The 21,249-nt window shown below is 36.9% G+C and overlaps 1 protein-coding gene across 2 annotated transcripts in view; it reads left to right on the top strand.

Annotated features, from left to right (window-relative positions):
• LOC109079871 (protein spinster homolog 2-like) overlaps positions 1–19,899 on the top strand; it is a 68,812-nt gene extending 48,913 nt beyond the window's left edge. Inside the window, exons 5-13 of one of the 2 annotated variants that reach the window (XM_042756044.1) lie at positions 161–229; positions 3,317–3,457; positions 3,904–4,056; positions 4,146–4,335; positions 7,187–7,252; positions 7,896–7,994; positions 11,828–11,991; positions 14,897–14,933; positions 17,091–19,899. In XM_042756044.1, coding sequence (XP_042611978.1) covers positions 161–229; positions 3,317–3,457; positions 3,904–4,056; positions 4,146–4,335; positions 7,187–7,252; positions 7,896–7,994; positions 11,828–11,991; positions 14,897–14,933; positions 17,091–17,102 — 931 coding nt within the window. In that variant the 3' untranslated portion in view covers positions 17,103–19,899. Of the gene's footprint in view, positions 1–160; positions 230–3,313; positions 3,458–3,903; positions 4,057–4,145; positions 4,336–7,186; positions 7,253–7,895; positions 7,995–11,827; positions 11,992–14,896; positions 14,934–17,090 lie in introns of both variants that reach the window. The other variant, XM_042756039.1, reaches the window with a different exon arrangement.
• The last annotated feature ends 1,350 nt before the right edge of the window (positions 19,900–21,249 follow it).

Here is a 21,249-nt window from a genome sequence, read left to right as displayed (position 1 = left end):
AAATATAAAAAAGAAATAAAAACATTATTTAAACTCAAAACTTAAATAACCCTGGCTTATACCAGCTATGCTCATCAAACCGACTGGAGAGTGGATGTTTATTCCTAGAATATGATATATTTGCTTGCATATAATGACATGTTTTGTGCTCTCTCCGCAGCGGTCTGGGCTACATCCTGGGATCCATCGCTAAAGACGCTGGAGGGCATTGGTACTGGGCACTGAGGGTAAGAGCTGTTGAAATGTCTCAGTATGTTGTATCAATATTTTAGAGGAAGCATGCAGAGCCTTCACAAATACACACCATTTCCCCTCATCCAGGTCAAAAATATCCCTAAAACCCATGGCAGACAGGTGAATCCCAAAATACCTTTGACCCGACTCTTGAAGAAAACCAACATAACATTCCTTCCCCCTTTGAAGCCTGTGCAATTGGCACTGACAAGCCAGCTAGCTTAAGTGCATTAATTTAGCATTACCTCCAGCTCTCTCAGGTCCCTCGCATACACGCTATCCGTGAGTAATGCAAGAACAAGGTCTTCCCAGTTCTCACTGCGGTCTTTGTGCTGCAGAGGCCCAGGAGAAGAAGGGGCTCACTTACACAGACCCTTTTGTTGTGGGATATTCCTCAGTAGCCTTGATGTATCACAGCGCTAGCCAAAAGAGCCAAGCCGAGCACCTTTTAATGCAGCTAAAATTACTAATATATGAAATGATTGAGTGAGAGGAAGAGCTGTGGCCTGTAACTTTTTGGGCAGTAAAAGAGAGAGAGAGCAAAAACAACTTTTCAGAGAAAGTGAGAGGGCTCTGAGGTGCTTTAGATTCTTTTGTCCTTCATTAGCTCAGTGCTGTTTTAAAGCCAGCCACTTCACTTGTTTAGTTTAAACATTAACAGGTGAACGCTCAAGTTGGGCTTCATTACAAGTTCCTTTGGCGCGGTCATAAAGAATCCACCGAGGGTCTTATCGTGAACTTGAATTACGCTCGATGTGTGGCTGCCTCTTAAAACTCCAACGAGGTTCGGCTGTCGAGCTCTTAGGCCTAAAAGCAGACTTTTAAAAGAAGTGTTAAACCCTCTCAAGCTTACAAAAACACCTCTCTACATGACAGTTATATGACCCTCAGGAACATGAATAGCTTTATTTGGAGTAGTTTGTCGGAACACTTTTGCAAACAGTAGCGGAGCGCCATTGTTTGAGTTCTTGGATGCAGTAAAACATTCCTTGAGAAGACAAAGCTTGTGGTTTGGTGGACTGTTAATCATCACTGGCACTTTAAATGAATATTAAAACAACAGACAGATGAAAAGGTACTCCATATCAGCCATATCCTGTTCTGAGAGGGGAAAAACATTTTATGCCACTTTCCGCTTGTTTTGCAGGGCCCTAAAGAGCTCAGTCGCCTTGCGTTCTCAGGAGTGTGTTTTTTTTTTTTGGAGTGGAGGATTAGATCATAATTATTAAGAGCCATATCAATCTTCTGCAGGTCGGAGAATGGAAATGGCAGGAGAAATAGCACCTTGATCTCTCGTTCTTTGATTGCACTCGCTCTTTGGCATCCCAGCTCTAACCTTAACAAGCACGAAAGAAGCTACAGTAGCTTGAGATTAGCAGGAAAGGGCAGCATCTCATAATACTAAGGTAGGGTGCGAGACAGAGTCAGAGTTCAAGAAGACTGATCAACACATGCTTGGATATGAAACTAGACCAGAGGGACTATGAGGGATGTCCCAGGGTAACTGTCAGAAAATAGGTCCACTGCAAAGACCTCTTTTACGGTTGCTGGGTTTTCTAGTTATGGAGGGATAACAAGACCAAATCCAGGCTTTGGTGAGACACTGCAGCTCTGTATCAAAAGCACTGCACTGCACACAGAGACAAATACAGTCCACAGAATCACAGCGTAGTTCAGAAAACAGCAGCACGTCAATGGGACGCAGTGATCTGTTTCACTCTCTTGTTTTTCGCTGTATTAGATTTATACTGCTGAATACTGCAAAAAAAATAAAAATAAATAAATAAATAAAATAAAAAAAACTAAAAATATATATAATAATAATTAATATAAAATATTATAACAATAATAATCAGAATTTATAATAAAAATAATAATTAATAATATTTGTTTCTTATTTTAGCCTATTTATCGGTGTTGAAAATAGTTGTGCTGCTTCAAATTATTGTGGAAACTGATAATTTTTTCCAGAATTATTTAATGAATAGAAAGTTCAAAACAAAAGCATTTATTTGAAATAGAGAAAAAAAAAATCTTACCGACTTTTTAAACAGTATATTAAGATATAATTAAAATATAAGATATCTTAAATGTGCTTATACGCTTAATCTTATTTTAATAGAAAATAATGAACTAGAAATTAAGACAAAAATACTGATTAGGAATTTTTGTACAGTGCAGATGACTAGATCTTTACAAACACACCCACAAGAGACACGATTTTGAGCAGAGCTTTGCATTAATGTGCTATAAATGATCTCCAGGAGGATTGCGCCTGACAGACAGAATTGCTCCGGCTTTCACAACTGACAGAGGCACTTGCACTGCTTCCATGTGGGCGATCGAACCAGCAAACACATGTGCACACACACATACACACACTGCTGTGCTGTAGCCATCAGGAAGGATGATAAAAGAGATAATAGCTCATGGCCTGGTGGACCACAGCTGCTCCCACGCAAGGGAGAAAACTGAGAAAGAAAACGAGAGGATAGAGTAAAGAAACATCACCTAATGTAGTCCACTTCACACTGCAGTCTAGTGCACTGCCTGCACTACACACCCTGATGTGAATATAAATAAAACAAATCTGTAACATACTAAACCATAGGCTAATCACAAAATAACACCACCATTATGAGCTCAACGAATATCTTGCTAGACCAAACAGGATGTGAGACAAATTCTTATTGTTCAGCGCACAAGATTTTGTTTAACAGACGGCACAGACTCACAGTAATATAAGCAAAAATGTTTAGTCTAGTTACAGTAGCGAGTACTGCACTGAAAACATTCTTAAGCACTATTTTGCATTTTCCCCAGTAAAAAAAACAAACAAAAAAAAATCTACAAATGTTGAAAGGTGTGATTTATATAATATAATAATACTTGATTTTTATTTATTCTTTACAAATTAAACTTAATTCAAGATATATTCACAGAAAGCATCATAAAATCTCAAGTAGTTTTGCTTCAAGTACATTTATCTTGTTTCAGGGCAAAGCAAAACAAGACATAAATACATAAGAAATGTATTAGCATTTTTTGTTAATCCCTGTTTTTTCCCCTCTTCTGTCTCGGTTTCTCCGATGTTGGGGTTGATTGCTGGGACACTCGTTCTCATTTTTGTTACTGAGCCAAAGAGAGGGAGTGCAGACCATATCGCTGGACGTATGCAGACACGCACTTCCTGGCTCTGTGACATGAAAGCTCTTGCCAAAAAGTATGCCACTTGTTTATTCTTTGTTCCTATTCATCACTCAAGAATGTAATGAACCAAATATTTAGGATTGGGGCGTATAAGATGTAATCACTTAACAATCAGCCATCGAGTCAGAATATTGGACCCCTCAAAGTCTATCGTTTTTATGGTTTTGCCCTTCACTTGGTAACAGTGTATTGGAGCAGTTGGAGTTGTAAAATTTCAAGCAGTTTTTACAGTATCCTGTGGTGTGACAAAGTACAATTCAACTAAAACTGTTTAAATTATAAATATATTCTATAATTTGAATTGATTGTTTAAAAACATGATTCACATCTTTGTTGTGGCCAAGCTGACAAAAATTAAGGAGCAAGAATAACAGAAAAACGCATGCAGATGCAGAAAAATGTGAATGCAGACAAACTTAAGAATTATGCATATTCATTCATTTTCTTTCTGCTCCCCAGCCGTAGTTATGTATTTTCGTCTCTGGCATCGGCCGCTGTGTCGTTTGCCACGGGGGCGTTTGGGATCTGGATCCCGCAGTACCTGGTCAGAGCTCAGGTGGTGCAGAAGACAGCAGAGAGCTGCACCTCTCAACCATGCAGCAGCAAAGACAGGTCCCAACATACACATGCTACTTAAAATGTATTGTACAAATACAGACATTACACTTTTGACAATGACAATATTTCTCTCTCATCTCCAGTTTGATATTCGGAGCCATCACCTGTGTGACGGGACTGTTGGGAGTGGTGATCGGCGCTGTGACCACGCGGCTCTGCCGACAGAAGACGGAGCGTGCCGACCCACTAGTGTGTGCAGTCAGCATGCTGGGCTCTGCTATCTTCATCTGCCTCATCTTTGTTGTGGCCAAGAAGAGCATAGTGGGAGCGTATGTAAGTAGCTCTATTTTGACTGTTCAACTTCAACTTACTTGTGTGTTTATATATATATATATATGTATATATATATATATATATATATATATATATATATATATATATATATATATATATATATATATATATATATATATATATATATACACACACACACACACACACACACACACACACACAAACAGAATTTTATGCAGTGTACTACATATCTCTTCTAATTGCCTTCCATGGGTTACACATCTATAATCTGTTACAATATTCTTCATGTGAAAAGCTCTCGTTATATTAGTTGGCATGGAATTGTTCTGCAAACACTGATTCTCTCCTGAAAGGTTGCTTTACACTGTGGCCTGAATATCTCTAGTGCAACTCCCTTCTGACTATCTGTGTATTATAATAAGTCCTCTCAGTCAAAGTCAAACAAGGTATACTTCTATTCAGAGTTGTATATAAGGCCTTAAAACGATATAAAGTCTGTTGCATTCAGTAGGTTTAACAGGCATAGTTGCTTGGCAGGGTTGTTATGTCCAAACCCAACACTAAAAGAATGAGAGCGACAGGCGCTGCGTACTTGTATAATTGGCATGTAAAGCAGGAAAAGGGAGCAGTTTTCACAGTTACTGCTGAGAAACAATGGGCTGTGGCATTTCTGAGTCACTGATAGAGAAAAGTTATGCTGCATAAGAAAACAAAAAATTCTACCAGGGCACGCTTGTTCTTTTAACAAAAAACAGGTAGGTCAGTACTAAATGCAAAACGCTTCCTAAAGGGTCAAGCTGGACTGGGAATCTCTTAAGTGTTTAGGATGAGAAGTCTGATGAGAAAGTATTTTTAGGGACTGTTTGTCTTCTCTATGAACAAAAGAACCTAGTACACTGTGATAATGCCATCTGGCTGGTGTTATACTTGAGAAATTCTAAGCTTGACCTTATCTTAACAGTTTATAGTATAATAAAAGTAATTAAAAATGTATATTTAAAAAATATATATATTCCATAAAAAATGCATACTACTGTTCAAAAATTTGGGGTCAGTAATTTGTTTTGTAAAGAAATTAATATTCAATAAGATGTATTCAATTGATCAAGTGACTGTTAATACATTTATAATGTTACATAAAATGTTAATACATTTATAATGTTTTTTAGTTTTCTTTAAAGAATCCTGATAAAAAGTATCACTGTTTCCACAAAAATATTAATCAGCACAACTGGAGGAATGCACTGAAGCACTGAAGACTGGAGAAATGGCTGCTGAACATCCAGTGTTGCAATCAAAGAAATAAATTACATTTTGAAATATATTAAGATAGTAAATATTTACTTAAAATTGTAATAATATCTCACAATATTATGGATTTTACTGTATTTTCTGATCAATTAAATCCAGCCTTGGTGAGCATAAGAGACTTTTCCAAAACCATTAAAAAAGTGCAGACCCAAAACTTTTGAATGGTACTGTATAAAGTAATTTAAATATAAATCAGTTATCTCACTAAACTTTATAGCTTTATCACTTTATAGTAAATTGGAAAATGTGGAAAGGTGTATGCCTGTCAGTCATACTGAGAGCAACAGGGCAAGTTTTACAGGTATTTATCGTATTGAATGACACATAATTTGGACCACTGGCCTTCATGCCATCTTGTCAAAACAGGTAACATTACAGTGTCAGTTCTGGGTAAAAAATATACCCAGCTCCCAACTAAAGACATGAGCGCCCTTTCAATCACTTGTCAAGAGGCTTCTGTAATTACATCCAAATGGAGCATACAAAAAAACAAGGAATCCAAAACTTTAAGGAGGGAAAATATTTGGAGTGAAAAAATTTGATAGTGACAGATGTGCAGTCTGAGAATGTGACAGCGTGCTGGAGCTCTGTCAGGGTCTGCTCCAGCAGGGACAGTTGCTGTCTCGTCTGATCACACTTCAGCCCTTAACCAGAGTCCTGCAGGGCTTTATAGATTTAGCCTGTCTGTCCATCCGTCACACTGTCTGAGCCTCAAGTCACTTTGGGACAGAGTTTCATACATGTCCGAACACACACGCACACTTTCACGCTTTCATTTCCTCGCCTTCTATCCAGATATTCTTTCACACCGGCATATAAATGGAATGTTCTAGACCTATAAACTAAAACCATCACCTCTGTTTTACACCCTGAGGTCATCCCTCTGTCAGCCCTGCTCCACATATCACTCTGAGCCCAACTTAAGACCCTGTCAAAGTCAGAACGGCCACTTGAACGATCAAATTCCCCTGCAACCTACAGTTCTTCACACAGTCCCGTCTGGTTTGACCCCAGCAGCTGCCGTCAGTCGCATTTTGTGGAAGGAGTATCTACATTCTATCAAGTCACTAAGATTAGTAGAGATATTCAATCCTTGTGTCTCAATCTGCCATAAGCACCTTGAAAATCCAGACCAGACACTGAGGGATATCAGTTAATTTGTGTGGGAATGCTGAAGCTGGGATCACACAAGTCAGTTAAAATAAATTGTTAAACGTAACACATTTTCAGCTGCCAGACATTTTAGGTTCCTAACTAGTATAATGCAAACCGCTTGTCTCTTTTTTACGGTTTGGCACAAGACACGGTTCTGTTGCCCTCAAAACAAAAATTACATATAACACAACCACAGTAAAATGATGCGTTTTCATATTCCACAACATTTCTTTTATTTTTTTAGTAGATGAGCTGAGTTAATTGAGTCTTTGACCAACTGCAAACCCTGCTATCTGAAAGTATTTATGTGCAAGTAGAGTAACTTTTCATTTTAAAGAAATAAAATGAGATATTATTGACCTTTCTTCTTCTATTTTTCTCCCCTCACTCTCTTTCTTCACAGATCTGCATTTTCATCGGAGAGACGCTGCTCTTTTTGAACTGGGCCATTACAGCGGACATTTTAATGGTGCGTATTGAAAGCCTGCTGTGTCGAGTGGAAACTTTAAAGCTTTTAACCATAACAAAAGTGGTCATCTTCTCAGGCTAGTTTCTTATTTTAAATGGTGGGATGCATGACTACGAGGTTTGGTATAACTTGGGTGGGGCCCAAGACAAAATTGCTGCCTTTGCGCTTAATGGAAACGCCACTCATGGAAAATAAAACGAAATAACATTTTCAGTTCGAATGTTTTCGTCTGAAGGAAGCGAGTGAGTTAGAGAAACTCAGAGAGAGAAGAGAGAAGCAGTAAACAGAGGGTGAAAGATTTAGCAAGAAAAGCTGTCATGAAGTTGAGTCAGTCGAGGTCTTACTGCATACTTAAACTCCAGTCAGCTTCGGTCAGTGTAAAGCGCTCTGACAGCATCTGCTTAAGTGAGCACTCGTGGTACTTTTATTTTCCTGTTATGATGTTGAGAGTTGGACTTGTTACCCGAAGGTCACAGGTTTGAGTCTCAGTGCTGGCAGGAGTTGTAGGTGGGGGGAGTGAATGAACAATTCCGAGTATGAGTTACCATACTTGGCAAATGTCATGACTTTCACTTCACTTTTTCACATGATTTAATGTGAAATTCTCACAATTGTTTTACTATCATCTCTTTTCTCTCTCCAGTTTGTTGTCATACCGACCAGAAGAGCCACTGCTGTTGCCTTCCAAGGCTTCACCTCACATTTACTAGGGGATGCTGGGAGTCCATACCTCATTGGCTTGGTAAGAATGTCTCACACACAGGGCAGGGAACCACAGTGCTGCCTGCTACTAGTATGTACTGCTCAGTATTAAGTACTTGGCATGTTCAGACATTATATGGTGGTGTTGGAGTTGGTCAGTCTAATTAAAGTGGAAGTGAAGCTGTCAGTCAAGTTTACATTGTTTAGTAAACCGATTTCCACTTTAATAAAAAAAAATACATAACAAACACAATTAATGTAACCATTTTAAAGAAAAAGGATGTTTGTTATAGCTTATGGAGCATTTACACCGCCAATACCACAGTGGGTGATGTCACGGGGTTGGTTTGCTCCGGTGGCCAGTGAAGTAATGTAAGCATTTCTTTACTGCTTCATTTCCACTTTAAGGTCTGAACCACCTAAATAAAAATTAAAAGAGGTTTTCCCGCTCGTCCTGATCTGTGTCTTTCCAGTAATACCTTTCCACAGGAGACATGTTTGTGTTTGTATATATACCAGTCACCAGCTCATTCAAGGCTACGTTCATCCACAAGTGTTCCCTTCATTCTCTAAAACACTTTTGTGTAACAATAAACTGCGTCGTCTTGTGCCGTGTGACATTGTGCTCTATGGTTTTGTACGTTGACCCTGGCTCTGTTTCCCTTTTCCGATTTCCTCTCTTGTTCATGTTAAGTAAACAAAGCCAAACCGATCACAGTGCAGCATAAATTCATCATTCTTCTTAACTCCGGAAAAAGCACACTGGTTCCTAGACTTCCGACTCCTGTAGACATTCCTGGCATTCTGAACAGGAGTCACTGGAGTTGATCCAAGCTAAACAGTAACTCCTGTCTGTGCTTTTGACAGGTTCAGAGCCCTCTGTCATGTAGGACTCAGGGTTCAGACCCATTGTTCCCTTATTCCATTACCACCTTCGACCTCTTGCAACAAAAGTGCATTTGCAGTGTGTTTGCTCTTTATCTGTCTCACCCATACACTTCAATACACTGCCATAAACACAGAGCAGAAGCTAAGAAGTGTATAATCTACCTCTATATTTTTTATACAATATTTTTTTTAATCTCTCCATCAATTGGTATTTGGTATTTGAAACACCTGTCTAGCACATTTAATGATTTAAAGACTTGATGTTGAATCTGACCTGCGCTGTTATTCTGATGGGTTATTTTAGATGCTTATATCATGAGTTACACTCTAAGATACTACATCTAATGGAAGGGATAAGTAGTAAACACTTTCCCAGCTAATAGACAGATTAAATTTAGAAGTACATTAACACGTTTGGCAGACACTTTTATTCTAAGCAATTTACAATACTGTTAAAAAAAAATGTGTTGGTAAGGAGTTTGTATGCTAATTTGATACTTAAATAAACATTCATTATCATCATTGTTGAAAACAGTTATGCTGCATAATATTTATTTTCATGGAAACAGTGATTTTTTTTAGGAATCTTTGATGAAAAGAAAGAAGAACATAAGTTATTTTAAATATAAATCTTTTATAACATTATAAATGTCTTTATTGCCACTTTCGATTAATTTAATGTCTTAATGCGGAGTAAAAGTATTAATTGCTTTAAAAAAAAAACTTTACTGACCCCAAACGTTTTGAAGTTTATGCATTTGATCAAGTTCGCTTTGTATTCTACTTTGTATTGGATAAAAGTTTCTGTTAGATGAGTAAATTCTGTGGGAATCAATCCCATAATCTTGCTATTGCTAGCGTTTTATTATACTATTTGAGGTCCAAGAATGCTAAAATGAAATCTAGCTCAATATGAAACAAGCAAATACATGTAGGATTAGAAAAACAAGATTTTAATTGACAAGAATGTCAGGAATGGCCTTTTCCCAAAGACCAGAGGTCAAGTTCACTCAAGACGCTGTGTTAGAAACCCACCACATTCCATCTGCTCAAAACGTCCTACCTGCTGACAGACAGCTGGACAGTGTGGCTATAATTCTGCCACATGTTTTGTTATGTTTCATTCGTGGTTAGTTCACATGACGCGGTTGCTTTCTGGGAATACAATGATCTTCTATTTACCTCTAAGATAGTAGCATGGGTACGTCTTCAGAGGAAGTGTCATGCATCAAGTCATGCATCAACAGTTACTTGATAATTTCACTCTAGAGGTATGGCAGGCTAGTGTGATGGTGGCTGTGACATACTTCTGTTGCAAAAAAAAAAAATCTGCAAGCTCTGAATAATAAAAGAAGAACACATTTTAGAGAATAAACCACAGGAACTTTGACACAGGGCAGTGACAATATAGTTTTTCCAGATATTATACTAAGATAGCTGTTATGACTGCACTGACATCCAATAGCTTACTAAAGACAGCTGGAAAGAAATTTAACAGAATGTGGCAGGCAGACAACGTATTCAACTAGACCTGTGAATGAATAGCATTTCCTAAATACCTGGTAATGCTCCATTTAACTCTAACTGATGTAAAAACATTCAGAGTACCTGTGTGAATCAATATCCTCAGGCATAGTGGGTGGTGTAATTTTCTATAAAAATAGACTATCAGCTGAAATCTACAGTCTTTTTTTGTAAAAAAACAAACAAAAAAAAACTTATTAGACGCACCAGAAATTTTCAACCTCAGCCCTATTTTTATCAGTAGAAATAGTTCATGTTTGGCATCATGAAGGCTGACATATACACACACATACAGGAGTGTGGTCTGCTCACACACACAAACACACATTTGCTTAAATAGGGACATTCTGTAGTGTATATATATATATATGAACAGCTATAGATGCTATAACCTAACCCTAACATTAAACTTTCTGCATTATTACAAAAAAAAAAAAAAAAAAAAAAAAAAAAAAGTTCCATTTACTTTATTTTATACCAGTTTTACAAATGAGGACATCCCCAAAAGGATGTTTTGTCAGATTTAGCTTACTTCTGGGTACAAATTTTGTTCCCAAAATATGGTTAAGTAGATACAAAGACACAGAGACCTCAGTGTCAGCACCTACTCTCACAGCTTTTAGAGTCAGCATTTCTACCTCACCCTCAAGACTTACATGGCACGCTAGTGCTGATAAAGGATTAACTATGGTAAAGTGAGTTAGATGGATCCTGAGGAGATCATTAGTCCTGCTAAACATGTTTTTAATGCTGCTGTTAGTATCTTTATGTCACATTCTACTGAATTTTCTAATAATATGCTTCTTTAGAATAGCCTGAACAGACATTTTGCATATTAGCCCTAGAAACATCCTCTTGTTTTCTGTTCACAGGTCTGTTATAAATAGTGGGCTTGGTTCTAAAGAGCGTATGAAATCATGACTTGAGTTTTGTGGCCTTTAGTGTGCTCCTAGATGTTGACAATTTATTTTTAGCAGATGTAGGCATTTAAAAATGATTTTCCAGGAAAATGGAACAAAAATTTAACTGGCTCATCCAGCACTACAAATTTTGTATAATTTTTATACAATCAAATGCTCTCTAGAATGACGATATCCCCTGCTAATATCACATAGGAAATACATCATGTGGTTATTAACATTAAGAACCAGTTGCTGACTACTGACTGAGTGAATCCTAAGGGAGCACACAGCATAAAATTAAATCAGTTTGTAAAACTGAAACTAACCTAAATGTCTCCTTGATAGTTTAATGTTTATTGTCTTTTCATAGATATATTGACTCACTATTCAATAGATACCAATAGCTTAACATAATTAACCGTTCACCCTGTAACTGATTGACAGCACAGCTCTCGAAGACAATATTAGGAAGTTAATTATTACATTAATGTGGCTGATGACTTGCAGCAGAGTTTGTTATTGAGTGCTCTTTTGTTTGTGTTTCTATGTGTTCCTGCAGATATCAGACTCGCTGCAGGAGAGCTATGCCACATCAATTTTATGGCAGTTCCTGAGCTTGGGCTATGCCCTCATGCTCTGCCCCTTTGTCATCGTTCTGGGGGGGATGTTCTTCCTGGCCACCGCCCTCTTCTTCCTTGAAGATCGTGACAAAGCGGAGAAACAGTAAGTGCCTAGGCCTGTACTCATAACATTGACAGCAGTAATTCAGTCCAATCTTTTAAGTCATTATTCTTCAAGCTGAACTTGAACTTGAACTTGAAAGTCATTATTCTGACATCTAAAGACATCAAGGTGCTTCCCTTTCAAGGGTTTCTTACTTTATGTTGCTAAACGGGGTTATCATTTCCCATTTCCGGAAAATTGTGGTTGTCATGGTGATTTTGGTAGCCTTAGTCATCTTTGTGTGCCTGGTGAATAGCCTCAGGGGGACAGTTAATGCATGAGGATAAGTGAGATGATAGATGGAGAGATCTAGATGTATTCTCAAACAAGTACACTCTGCAGTTTAGTAGATCAAGACCTTCTCTTACTCAAACTCTTCTCTTAATCATTAACCATTATAGGAGAGATTTCAAAGTAAATGTAATTTCAGTATAGACTAGCATTAGGCAGAGACAAGCTAACTAAGCAATTTTCTGAAAGTAGCATTTATGGACAGTTTTCTAAAGACTTTGTTCAGTAAAAACAGTCATAGCGACATGAGAGGAATTGAACATCAGTTAAACCCCAACATTGTCTCTTGCCATTCAAGCTAACCGTACATGTCATTTCACTTTAACATGGCATACATAAGCCATCATAGGATACTTTGTCCTATATATGTATATTTAAACATAGCCATTTTAAAACAGACCTTCATCTAAAACATACATAGAAGAGTCCCATTCCATTCCCTTAAAAGGTAAAGACAAACATGATACCCGAACTTTGCGTCTCACTTTCTGTTTTGTGGCTGTCTTTTATCTAGTGGATTTCCTGTGTGTTTTGCCACTCAAAAATGACTTCCTTCCTGTCTGCTTGGGGACATTTTTAGGCAGGGTGGTATGTTGGATTACTGCAGAAGATCGTCCCACGATAGGTTTTAGAGACAGCTCAGGATGTCGGCTGTTCTTCTCGTCTTGCCATCTATTATAACAGGCAGATTAATCATTATAGTCATTTTTCACATGGAGCTACTCAGCAGGATTGTTAAATGTTCTTTTTTTCCTGCTATATATCATATGTAGTGGAATACAAATAGTGCACTTGAAACCATAGGCACAGGTCTTAAATAAATCAATCCTAACATAAATAAATCTCAACAAAAAATACTGTGACCATGTTTAAAGGTGTTGTGTCAAACAGAATAATATATTACTGACTATTTTCAAGTTGGTTTCCCTGAACACTTGTACTATTGGTCAGGTAAACAGAGAGCCCTGCCCAAAACTCTCACAATTGGTGGAGCCAGTGTTGCTATGCCAAGCTGGTCAGATACTCATACAAACAGAGCAATGTTTGTAAAGAGCCACAGTGCTTCTTTTTTTTTTTTTTTTTCAAGTGTAAAATAAATTATAACAAAAAGTAATTGCACTTTAAATTTAGAATATGATAATAAAGCTGCACCTTTAAATTTAGAAAAAAATTATGAATAGTTCATTTTTTTATTTTAAAAGAAGATTTTAAAAAGAACCTTTAAATTTAAAATAAATATGATATTCGCCTTTGAATTTAAAATATGACAAAGTGTTTCACATTTAAATTTTGAATATGATAAAAAAAAATCACCTTTAAATTGACTAAATATGACATGTGGAGGTGTATCCTTCAAAGACATTCAAAGCAGTTTACTCCCTCTGTTGGTTGCATATTATACCACTTTTGTGAGTTTTACCTCACCATTGTTTTTATGCAGCCTCTGAATTGCAGCTATATATACTATGTAATGAGCTGCTATATCATGCATGCCAAAAGCAGCAGCTTTATATCCAGTTGTTATGGGCCTTTGCAATTATACATTTAACATTTCCAACAAATAACGCCCTTCTCACAATTTTTCAGAAGCATTGCATCCTCATGAGCCATTGTTTAGTCTAAAAATAGAATTTTAACTGTGCTTTCTCAAGCCCATTAATTCTTTATTCACAAATATCTTGTTACATGAATATAGCATTCTTGTTTGTCTTCCTCTATTTATAGACACAACATGCAAAATGAAAGGTGTTCACTGGAGCAGAGGAATATATATTGAGCTTGAAGAGTACTTTATTTCTAGGCTGTTAGCTGTTTTGGGCCGTGAGGGAGCCATTTATAGTGCAGGGGAAAACACTGTGCACCCAGGCAGTCACGCAAAAATACACACACTCACATATTTGTCTCATATCCTTTTCTGCCTAGCATTAGTTGGCATGGTGTCCATGGGGACATACTGTAGATATAAGCATCCCTTAACTGTGTGTTAAAGCACTTGCTGTCTGTGAAGTGTCCCCATTGAGATTTCCAAAAGAGCGACTGAAATTACAAGAAGGGAACATCTTACCACAGGGCAAAAAAGAAAAGATGTAAAAATGCTGAGAAGACGAGGAGAACTGAAGTACTTATACACAGAATTAGTGTTTCTCACATTAAGAATCTGGATCCTCACTAGCTTTCGTCACTACCCTGACCACTTGTGGTCACACCGAATCAAAGCACTGCTGTACCTCATGTTACTCAGAGCTTTGCGTCTAAACAGTAATATTTCATTAATGCTACTGTGAATTTGCTTTGTAAATTAAAATGATCAAATTTTTAAGCCAAGGACCCCTTAACATGAACTAATGTGTAATATATATATATCATATTATCTGGAGAATATTTGTCTCATAATTTCCAACCAGCATAAAGCAAGCAAAACAACATCAAATTTGTTAAATGTGTTAAAACAATTGTCTTAAACATTTTTAATTAATATCTTTAGTTATTAACGACAATAAGCAACCCAGTTTGAAATCCCCTCCATTAAGAGATCCTGCTGATGTGTAGTGTAATGAAAAATAATGTATCCACACAATTTTTTCCCTCATTATTCTATTTTTTTCTTCTTTAGCGTAAGCCAGCTTTCCCAACCGCCGTCTACAATTAAGGTAAGACCTCAAATTCCTGCAAGTCTTCAACAAAGAGCTGCACACTTAACCTTTATTTACCCTTTGTTTTACATATTGAAGTCTTTGTGCATCATAATAGAATAGAACAGAATTGATAAAATTGGCTTTGGGCTCATAGTAGCATCACCTTTTCATTATAATACAAATTTTAAGTAGTTTTTGAGTGACCAGGTTATTTCATCTGCTGATAGTCTCAAATCTGGCTCCTCTTCAAGCTTCTCTTCCTGCCCCCTTCCCCTCTTTGTCTTATCAGCCTCTCACACTCACTGTTATGAGCCTGTTTGTATAATTACCATGACTTTGTATGCCCTAAAAGAACAGCAAAGCATCAAAAGAAAGAGCAGGAAAACATCTAACAACATCAGGAAGTAGGCTTCCCTGGTTGTCAGTTCTTTAGGTGGAGGACAATGTGAATGGGAGCAGTACACTAAAAATAACTAGTCCTCCAACTATTCGACTGAGAGGGTGGATTGTAACTGTTAAATGTGGTCATGTATTTTTGTTCTGCAGACAGGCTGTCCCAAGTTAGCTGCCATACTCCTCTACAGCACCCTCCACTTTCTAATTAGCAATACTACCACTCTCTATTAGGTTAACAGCCTAAACTGACATGCTTGTCAATAAAGATATACTACACAGTGAGCGCATAAATCTAGTGGACAAATAATGGCATGATGGCAAAACGGAGAGTCTTCTCTATAAAAAGCTGGTCTTTAGAGAACATCTTCTAATTAAATGATGCCACAACCAGATATGTCCTTCAGCCATTCATCCTTTGGACAGTTTAACATGATTGGATTTCCATTAATACTAATTAATAATCTGATAGGAGAGTTACAGATGCAACCGTTTAAAAAATTGGGGATGTTAAGATCGATTATTTATTTATTTTATTTTATTTAATCATGGTCATAAAGGTTACAAACATTTGATCAAAAATACAGTAAAACGGTAGCATTGTAAAATATCATTATTTAAATTATGCATTTTCACTATTTTTATATATTGTAAAATGTACAATTATTCCTGTGATGGCAAAGCTGAATTTGCAGCAGTCATTACTCTAGATGTGAATGTCACATGATCCTTCAGAAATAATATGCTGATTTGGTGCTCAAGAAACATTTTTTATTATTATCAATTTTGAAAACAGCTGTGCTGCTTAATGTATTTGTGGAAACCGTGATCCATTTTTTTCTTTGATGAATTTTGCAATTATTTGAAATAGATATCTTTTAGAACATTGTAAATGTCTTTGTTTTCAATTTAATGTGTGAATCAGTAACTTCTTGGAGAAAAAACAACAACATACTAACCCCGAACTTATGAACAGTAGGTTTAGTAGCATATAGTCCCAATGAGAGCAGTCCAAAGAGCCCACTGATGATCCCTCTGGAGCTGCAGTAACCCAAACCACAACAGTCTGCACTGCACAGATAAAGTGTTCGCCATGTGAAAAGAACACGGCTGTATTACATAAATCTGCATGTTTAAATAAAAAAGACGAACCCCTTGTGAGGTCCATAATTACTGAATTTTCACTGAGTATGAGTGTGTGTTATCACACAATGAAAAAACAAAACAAAACAATGTTTAATATAGTAGAGGAGCTTCTAGGCCAGATTATCTGTGGCATAATGATAGACAAATCCCAAACAAGACCCTGGATGCTCCGTAAACGTCACTGATGCGATTGCTCTAATATTCTTAAATCTATTATATTTAAATATTAATAATTAAATCTGAGCAGAATGCTCTAATATTGACATTTTTAGTTATGTTGCGTGAGCCAGATGACATCTTTGAGTACTGTTAAACTCTGCATTTCATCTCTCTACGATATTAAAATGAGACTGAATAAAATAATTGTCAAGTTTGTGACAGACACATATTGTGATGTCAGTGGGGCAGCTGTGCGAAGCTTACAGAAGCTCTGGTTGCAGTGTGTGTGTGTGAGGATGGGGCTTGGTTTACCTCACCAGCAGCACCAGACAGATGGCTCAGTGGGTAGTGAGTTATAATAATCAAAATGAAACATCCTGTTGAGAAGCCAGATACAAGGATGTTATTGCTGCAAGTTTTATTCAACAACTACAAACAGACACTGACCCGTCTTTGTCTTTTTCATTCCCTCAGGTTACCAAATGAGAAGAGGCTGCAGCAATGAAGAAACAGTGGAGTGGAAATATGGACAAGGAGAAGACAAACAGAAGGAATAAAACTAGCAGCTAACTCACTATATGCACACTCAATATACTCTCGAATCACAGCTATCATATCTTCTCGGTTTTTTCGTCTCATTCTGTGAAGGCCATTCTGAATTGCTTGCACTAGGAAACCTTCAGCTGGCAAGAGGTCAGCCAATCAACAGCTGGTTGTGCAGCTGTTAATGATGTATATAAAGAGCAACATGGGTGTTTGGAAAAGGGTGCGCTAGCGCGCTCAGTGCCATACTACTGAACACAGCACAGACACACGCTCCCGTCCTGTCACGCTGCTTGTCGAGCTGCACCAAGTGCCATAGCATCACATTCCTAATGGGGACCAGTACCAATGATGCTCACAGCCAGCAAGGGGCTCACCAATATGCCAAAATCCCCCTAAAATCTGTAAACACAGAACTGTAGGAATCACACACATCACATCACATCAAATACCCAATAAAAACAAACTACACGGTGAGCCCTGCCTTAAGAAATCTGGCAGAGGCACAGGTCTGGTCCCTCGTCACTTTTCTTTCAAAAAGATCTTTTTCTTCGTTATTATTAAATGTTTTTTTCCATTCTTTTTTTTAGCACTTACCATTTTAATGCAGTGCCAGTGAAATCATGCAGCCACGCATGACACCTGAGACCGTTGAAATCGATCATTGTCTTTTCTCTTCTTGCTCTGACTATGTTTTTACAAATGAATCTGGAGGGACTTCATAAACTATAGCTGAAAGGGACACTGGATTGTAAATATTATCGTTTTATAATGAAGAAACAACGTTAATGCTTTCATACTGAACTTTACTGAAGAGTCTGCCAGGATAAATCGCATAGTACGCCCAAGAGGAGAGCAGAAATTCTGAAAAATGTTAACAAGTGAACAAAGCCAAGGTTATCGTCTCTTGTCTAGTGTTTTTCAGTGAGGAATTCCTTCCGCAGTGCCGGGTTACCCACCCAGACAGGCAAACCTTCATTTTAACCGCAGATAAGATTCAGAAGCTCAGTCCTTAAGAATGAAAGTCTTTGTGTGTTGACTTACCTTGGTCATTTGGTTTTACATATCCCTTTACTGGAATAGAAGAGGCAGAAATGATCATAGTGCATTGCAGCCAAGTTAATTACCTACACTGCAATCCATCCATTTTCAGAGGTTAAGCTAAATCTGTTTTGTTTTTTGATGTGGATTCTGTGAATTTTGTGGAGGTTTGTTTATTTTTTAAAGAGAAAACAGATATTTGAATATGTTGCATACACTAAGAAAAGCACTTTGCTTTTCACTGAGTAGTCATGAATATGAAGAGAAAAATTGCAGAAAATATAAATTTTTTGCTGTTATTGAACTGTGTGGTATCGCTTCAGAATATGGTTTGTAATATATGCAATTTAAAAGAAGATTTCATCATTAACAAACATGAAAGCTTTGACAGTGGCAATAATTTGTATATTCTGATATTTAGCAAGATTTTCTTAGAGCACACACACCACTGTCACTTTTTTGCAACTTGGTGTTACCAAATCTGTCTGCGTCTGAAGCCGTACGCATTTAAATCTATTCTCATAGATAAGTGGAGGCTTTTTAGCCATCTTGAGAAAAGCACCTTGCCTATAGATTGAAGTGGAAAAAAGATGATCTATGTTTGTCGTATCATGTGAAATTCCCGTCCCTATTTGCCAGTCATATCCTTTTAGCTTTCATCATGCCAGGTGAAAAGCCTTTGAATGTGATTCTGTCCAATGTGTTTACACATGCAAATTTATCTTAATGAAGCTTTTGTATTATTATTATTATTATTCTTTTACATGTCTTTTTCTTTCTTTTTACAAATATGAGTTTTATATATATATAAACACTAAGATAAACTATATTATGCAGCAATTTTAATATATTGTAAACTGCTTTGATGCAATGTATTTATTACGTTTTTGATTTGTTTATTTGCAACCCTTGCTGATAAGATGGAATAAGGGAAAATAATGTCATAGATCTTATGTACAGCTCTGTTTTTGTTTCAAAAAATGCCTCCTCGTCACCATTTGAAGAATCTCTCAGTTGTTCATCTCGGAGAACTGTTTTCACAGGAGCCAATTATTTTACTGGTTCACACACACAGCATGATTTACACTTATACATGTATCGTGTACCAACTTGTCTGTTAGACCAATCAACTGATACTTTACCTGATTTATTTTGCACAAGCAACTGGGTGTGTGAATGATGTGCTGATCAGGGGGTTTTCTCTTACTGTCTAATCCAATAGTTCTACACTGGCATTTTGTAAGTGCTGGCTTTGAGGGATTATTACCCATTCACTGCCTGCCTACTAGCTTTTCAAAGTTATTTTATATGCTGTCAATGATTATATGACTATTTGTTTATTTGTTTGTTGAACTGCAATGCTCACGGTGATCTGGATGGGATGAACGACTGGCTTAATATTTGTAAGGCCGAGTTCATTTTATCAACAAAAATCTACTGCTAATGAGCAGTTTTATGAGATCGTTTTAATTGCTGAATCATGAGAGTTGAGTATTTCCGATTGCACATTTTCTTGTCATACAAGAATTCTGTAAAGATGAACCTATTTCTGATGTCGAGCAGAAATTAAATGGTGATTTTATTTTTTAGAGCAAGTGTGATTATAAAGAGAAGTATTTAGGACATTTACTGTGATGCTCCCACAGGGATATACACCTATATGTAACTGATCAAAATAAACTTATTTAATCAAAACAGAGCAATACGGTGTCTTTTTTACATTATTCACCACAAGTGCATTTGATTTGTCATTCTTTAATGCTATGCATTAGGTATCATGGCCTAACAATGAACAGCCATTTTGCAGACTTCATTAATCTTTTGATTTCAATTTTTTTTTAAATTCCCCATTATTCATTGTTAATTTGTTTATAATACATTGACTTAAGTCAATTTATATTACATAAAAAATGTCAGATTATGGTCAGTAGGACCTCGCTTTTGGAAAGAAACATTACTACTTTTATTCAGCAAGGATGCACTGAACTGATTGAAAGTGACAGTAAATATATTTATAATATTACAAAAGAAAATGTCTATGCCTAATAAATGCTAACTGGCACATCTGTTTTCAACATTGATAATGATAAGATATGTTTCTTTAACAACAAAAAAATTAACATTGATAATGATAAGAAATGTTTCTTGAACACCAAATCAATATATCGGGATAATTTCATGGATCATGTGACTAAAGACTGGAATAACGGCTGCTCGGAATTTAGTGTTGCCATCACAGAAATAAATTACACTCAAAAAATATACATTTAAAATTTATTAAAATAGAAACATTTTAAAAATATTTCACAGCACTACTGTTTTAACTGTAGTTTTAATCAAACAAATGCAGCCCTGTAAGATATTAAGGATCATCAGACTTAAAATCAAAACCAAAATCTGTCTATTCTTTGAAGATCCTTCCATACTATTGATTCTCAGAGTGATTAGAGCCAGGATACCCAATCTGAGATCTATACTCCTACAGCACATGAATGGCCTCTAAAGTCACAGAACCCTTTTAGCACATACCTGGAGCAGACTTTCAATGCTCCAGAGCAGGAAGCCCTCTCTCTTTTTCAGAGGTAGGAGGGGTGGGCAGAGCAAAAGGTTTCATTTACATAGAACAGTGTGAGAGCCACCCCGGATTTGGGGGACAGGATAAAGTCCGGCATTGTTTATAGAGGCACAGTGCACCTCTGTTGCCCGACAACAGTTTCTGTGACTCAAGAGAAGAAGAATGTAGATGGAGAAGGTCACCAGTGTGTTGACAAGACATGAAACACCTACACAGCCAGTGACTGTTGCTGAAAATATAAGAAAACGTGCCTAGCAACAACTGTCATATTCGTCCATATTACAGATGAAAAAAAAAAAAAAAAATGAAAAAAAAAAAAAAAAAAAAAAAAATTTGCTCATGGTGTGACCCGAACCACATATGAAAGCAAATTGAGAAAGTTCACAAATATCTGCAACCGTAGCCACAGCTGAGTACAGAATTACCTCAGAATTACCCACTTGGCCACAAAAAAGCACAAAGAACCGAATGGCC

The sequence above is a fragment of the Cyprinus carpio genome, chromosome A5 (genome assembly GCF_018340385.1).
Source record: "Cyprinus carpio isolate SPL01 chromosome A5, ASM1834038v1, whole genome shotgun sequence".
Taxonomy (NCBI): Eukaryota; Metazoa; Chordata; class Actinopteri; order Cypriniformes; family Cyprinidae; genus Cyprinus; species Cyprinus carpio.
This window is presented reverse-complemented; position numbering and strand designations above follow the sequence as displayed.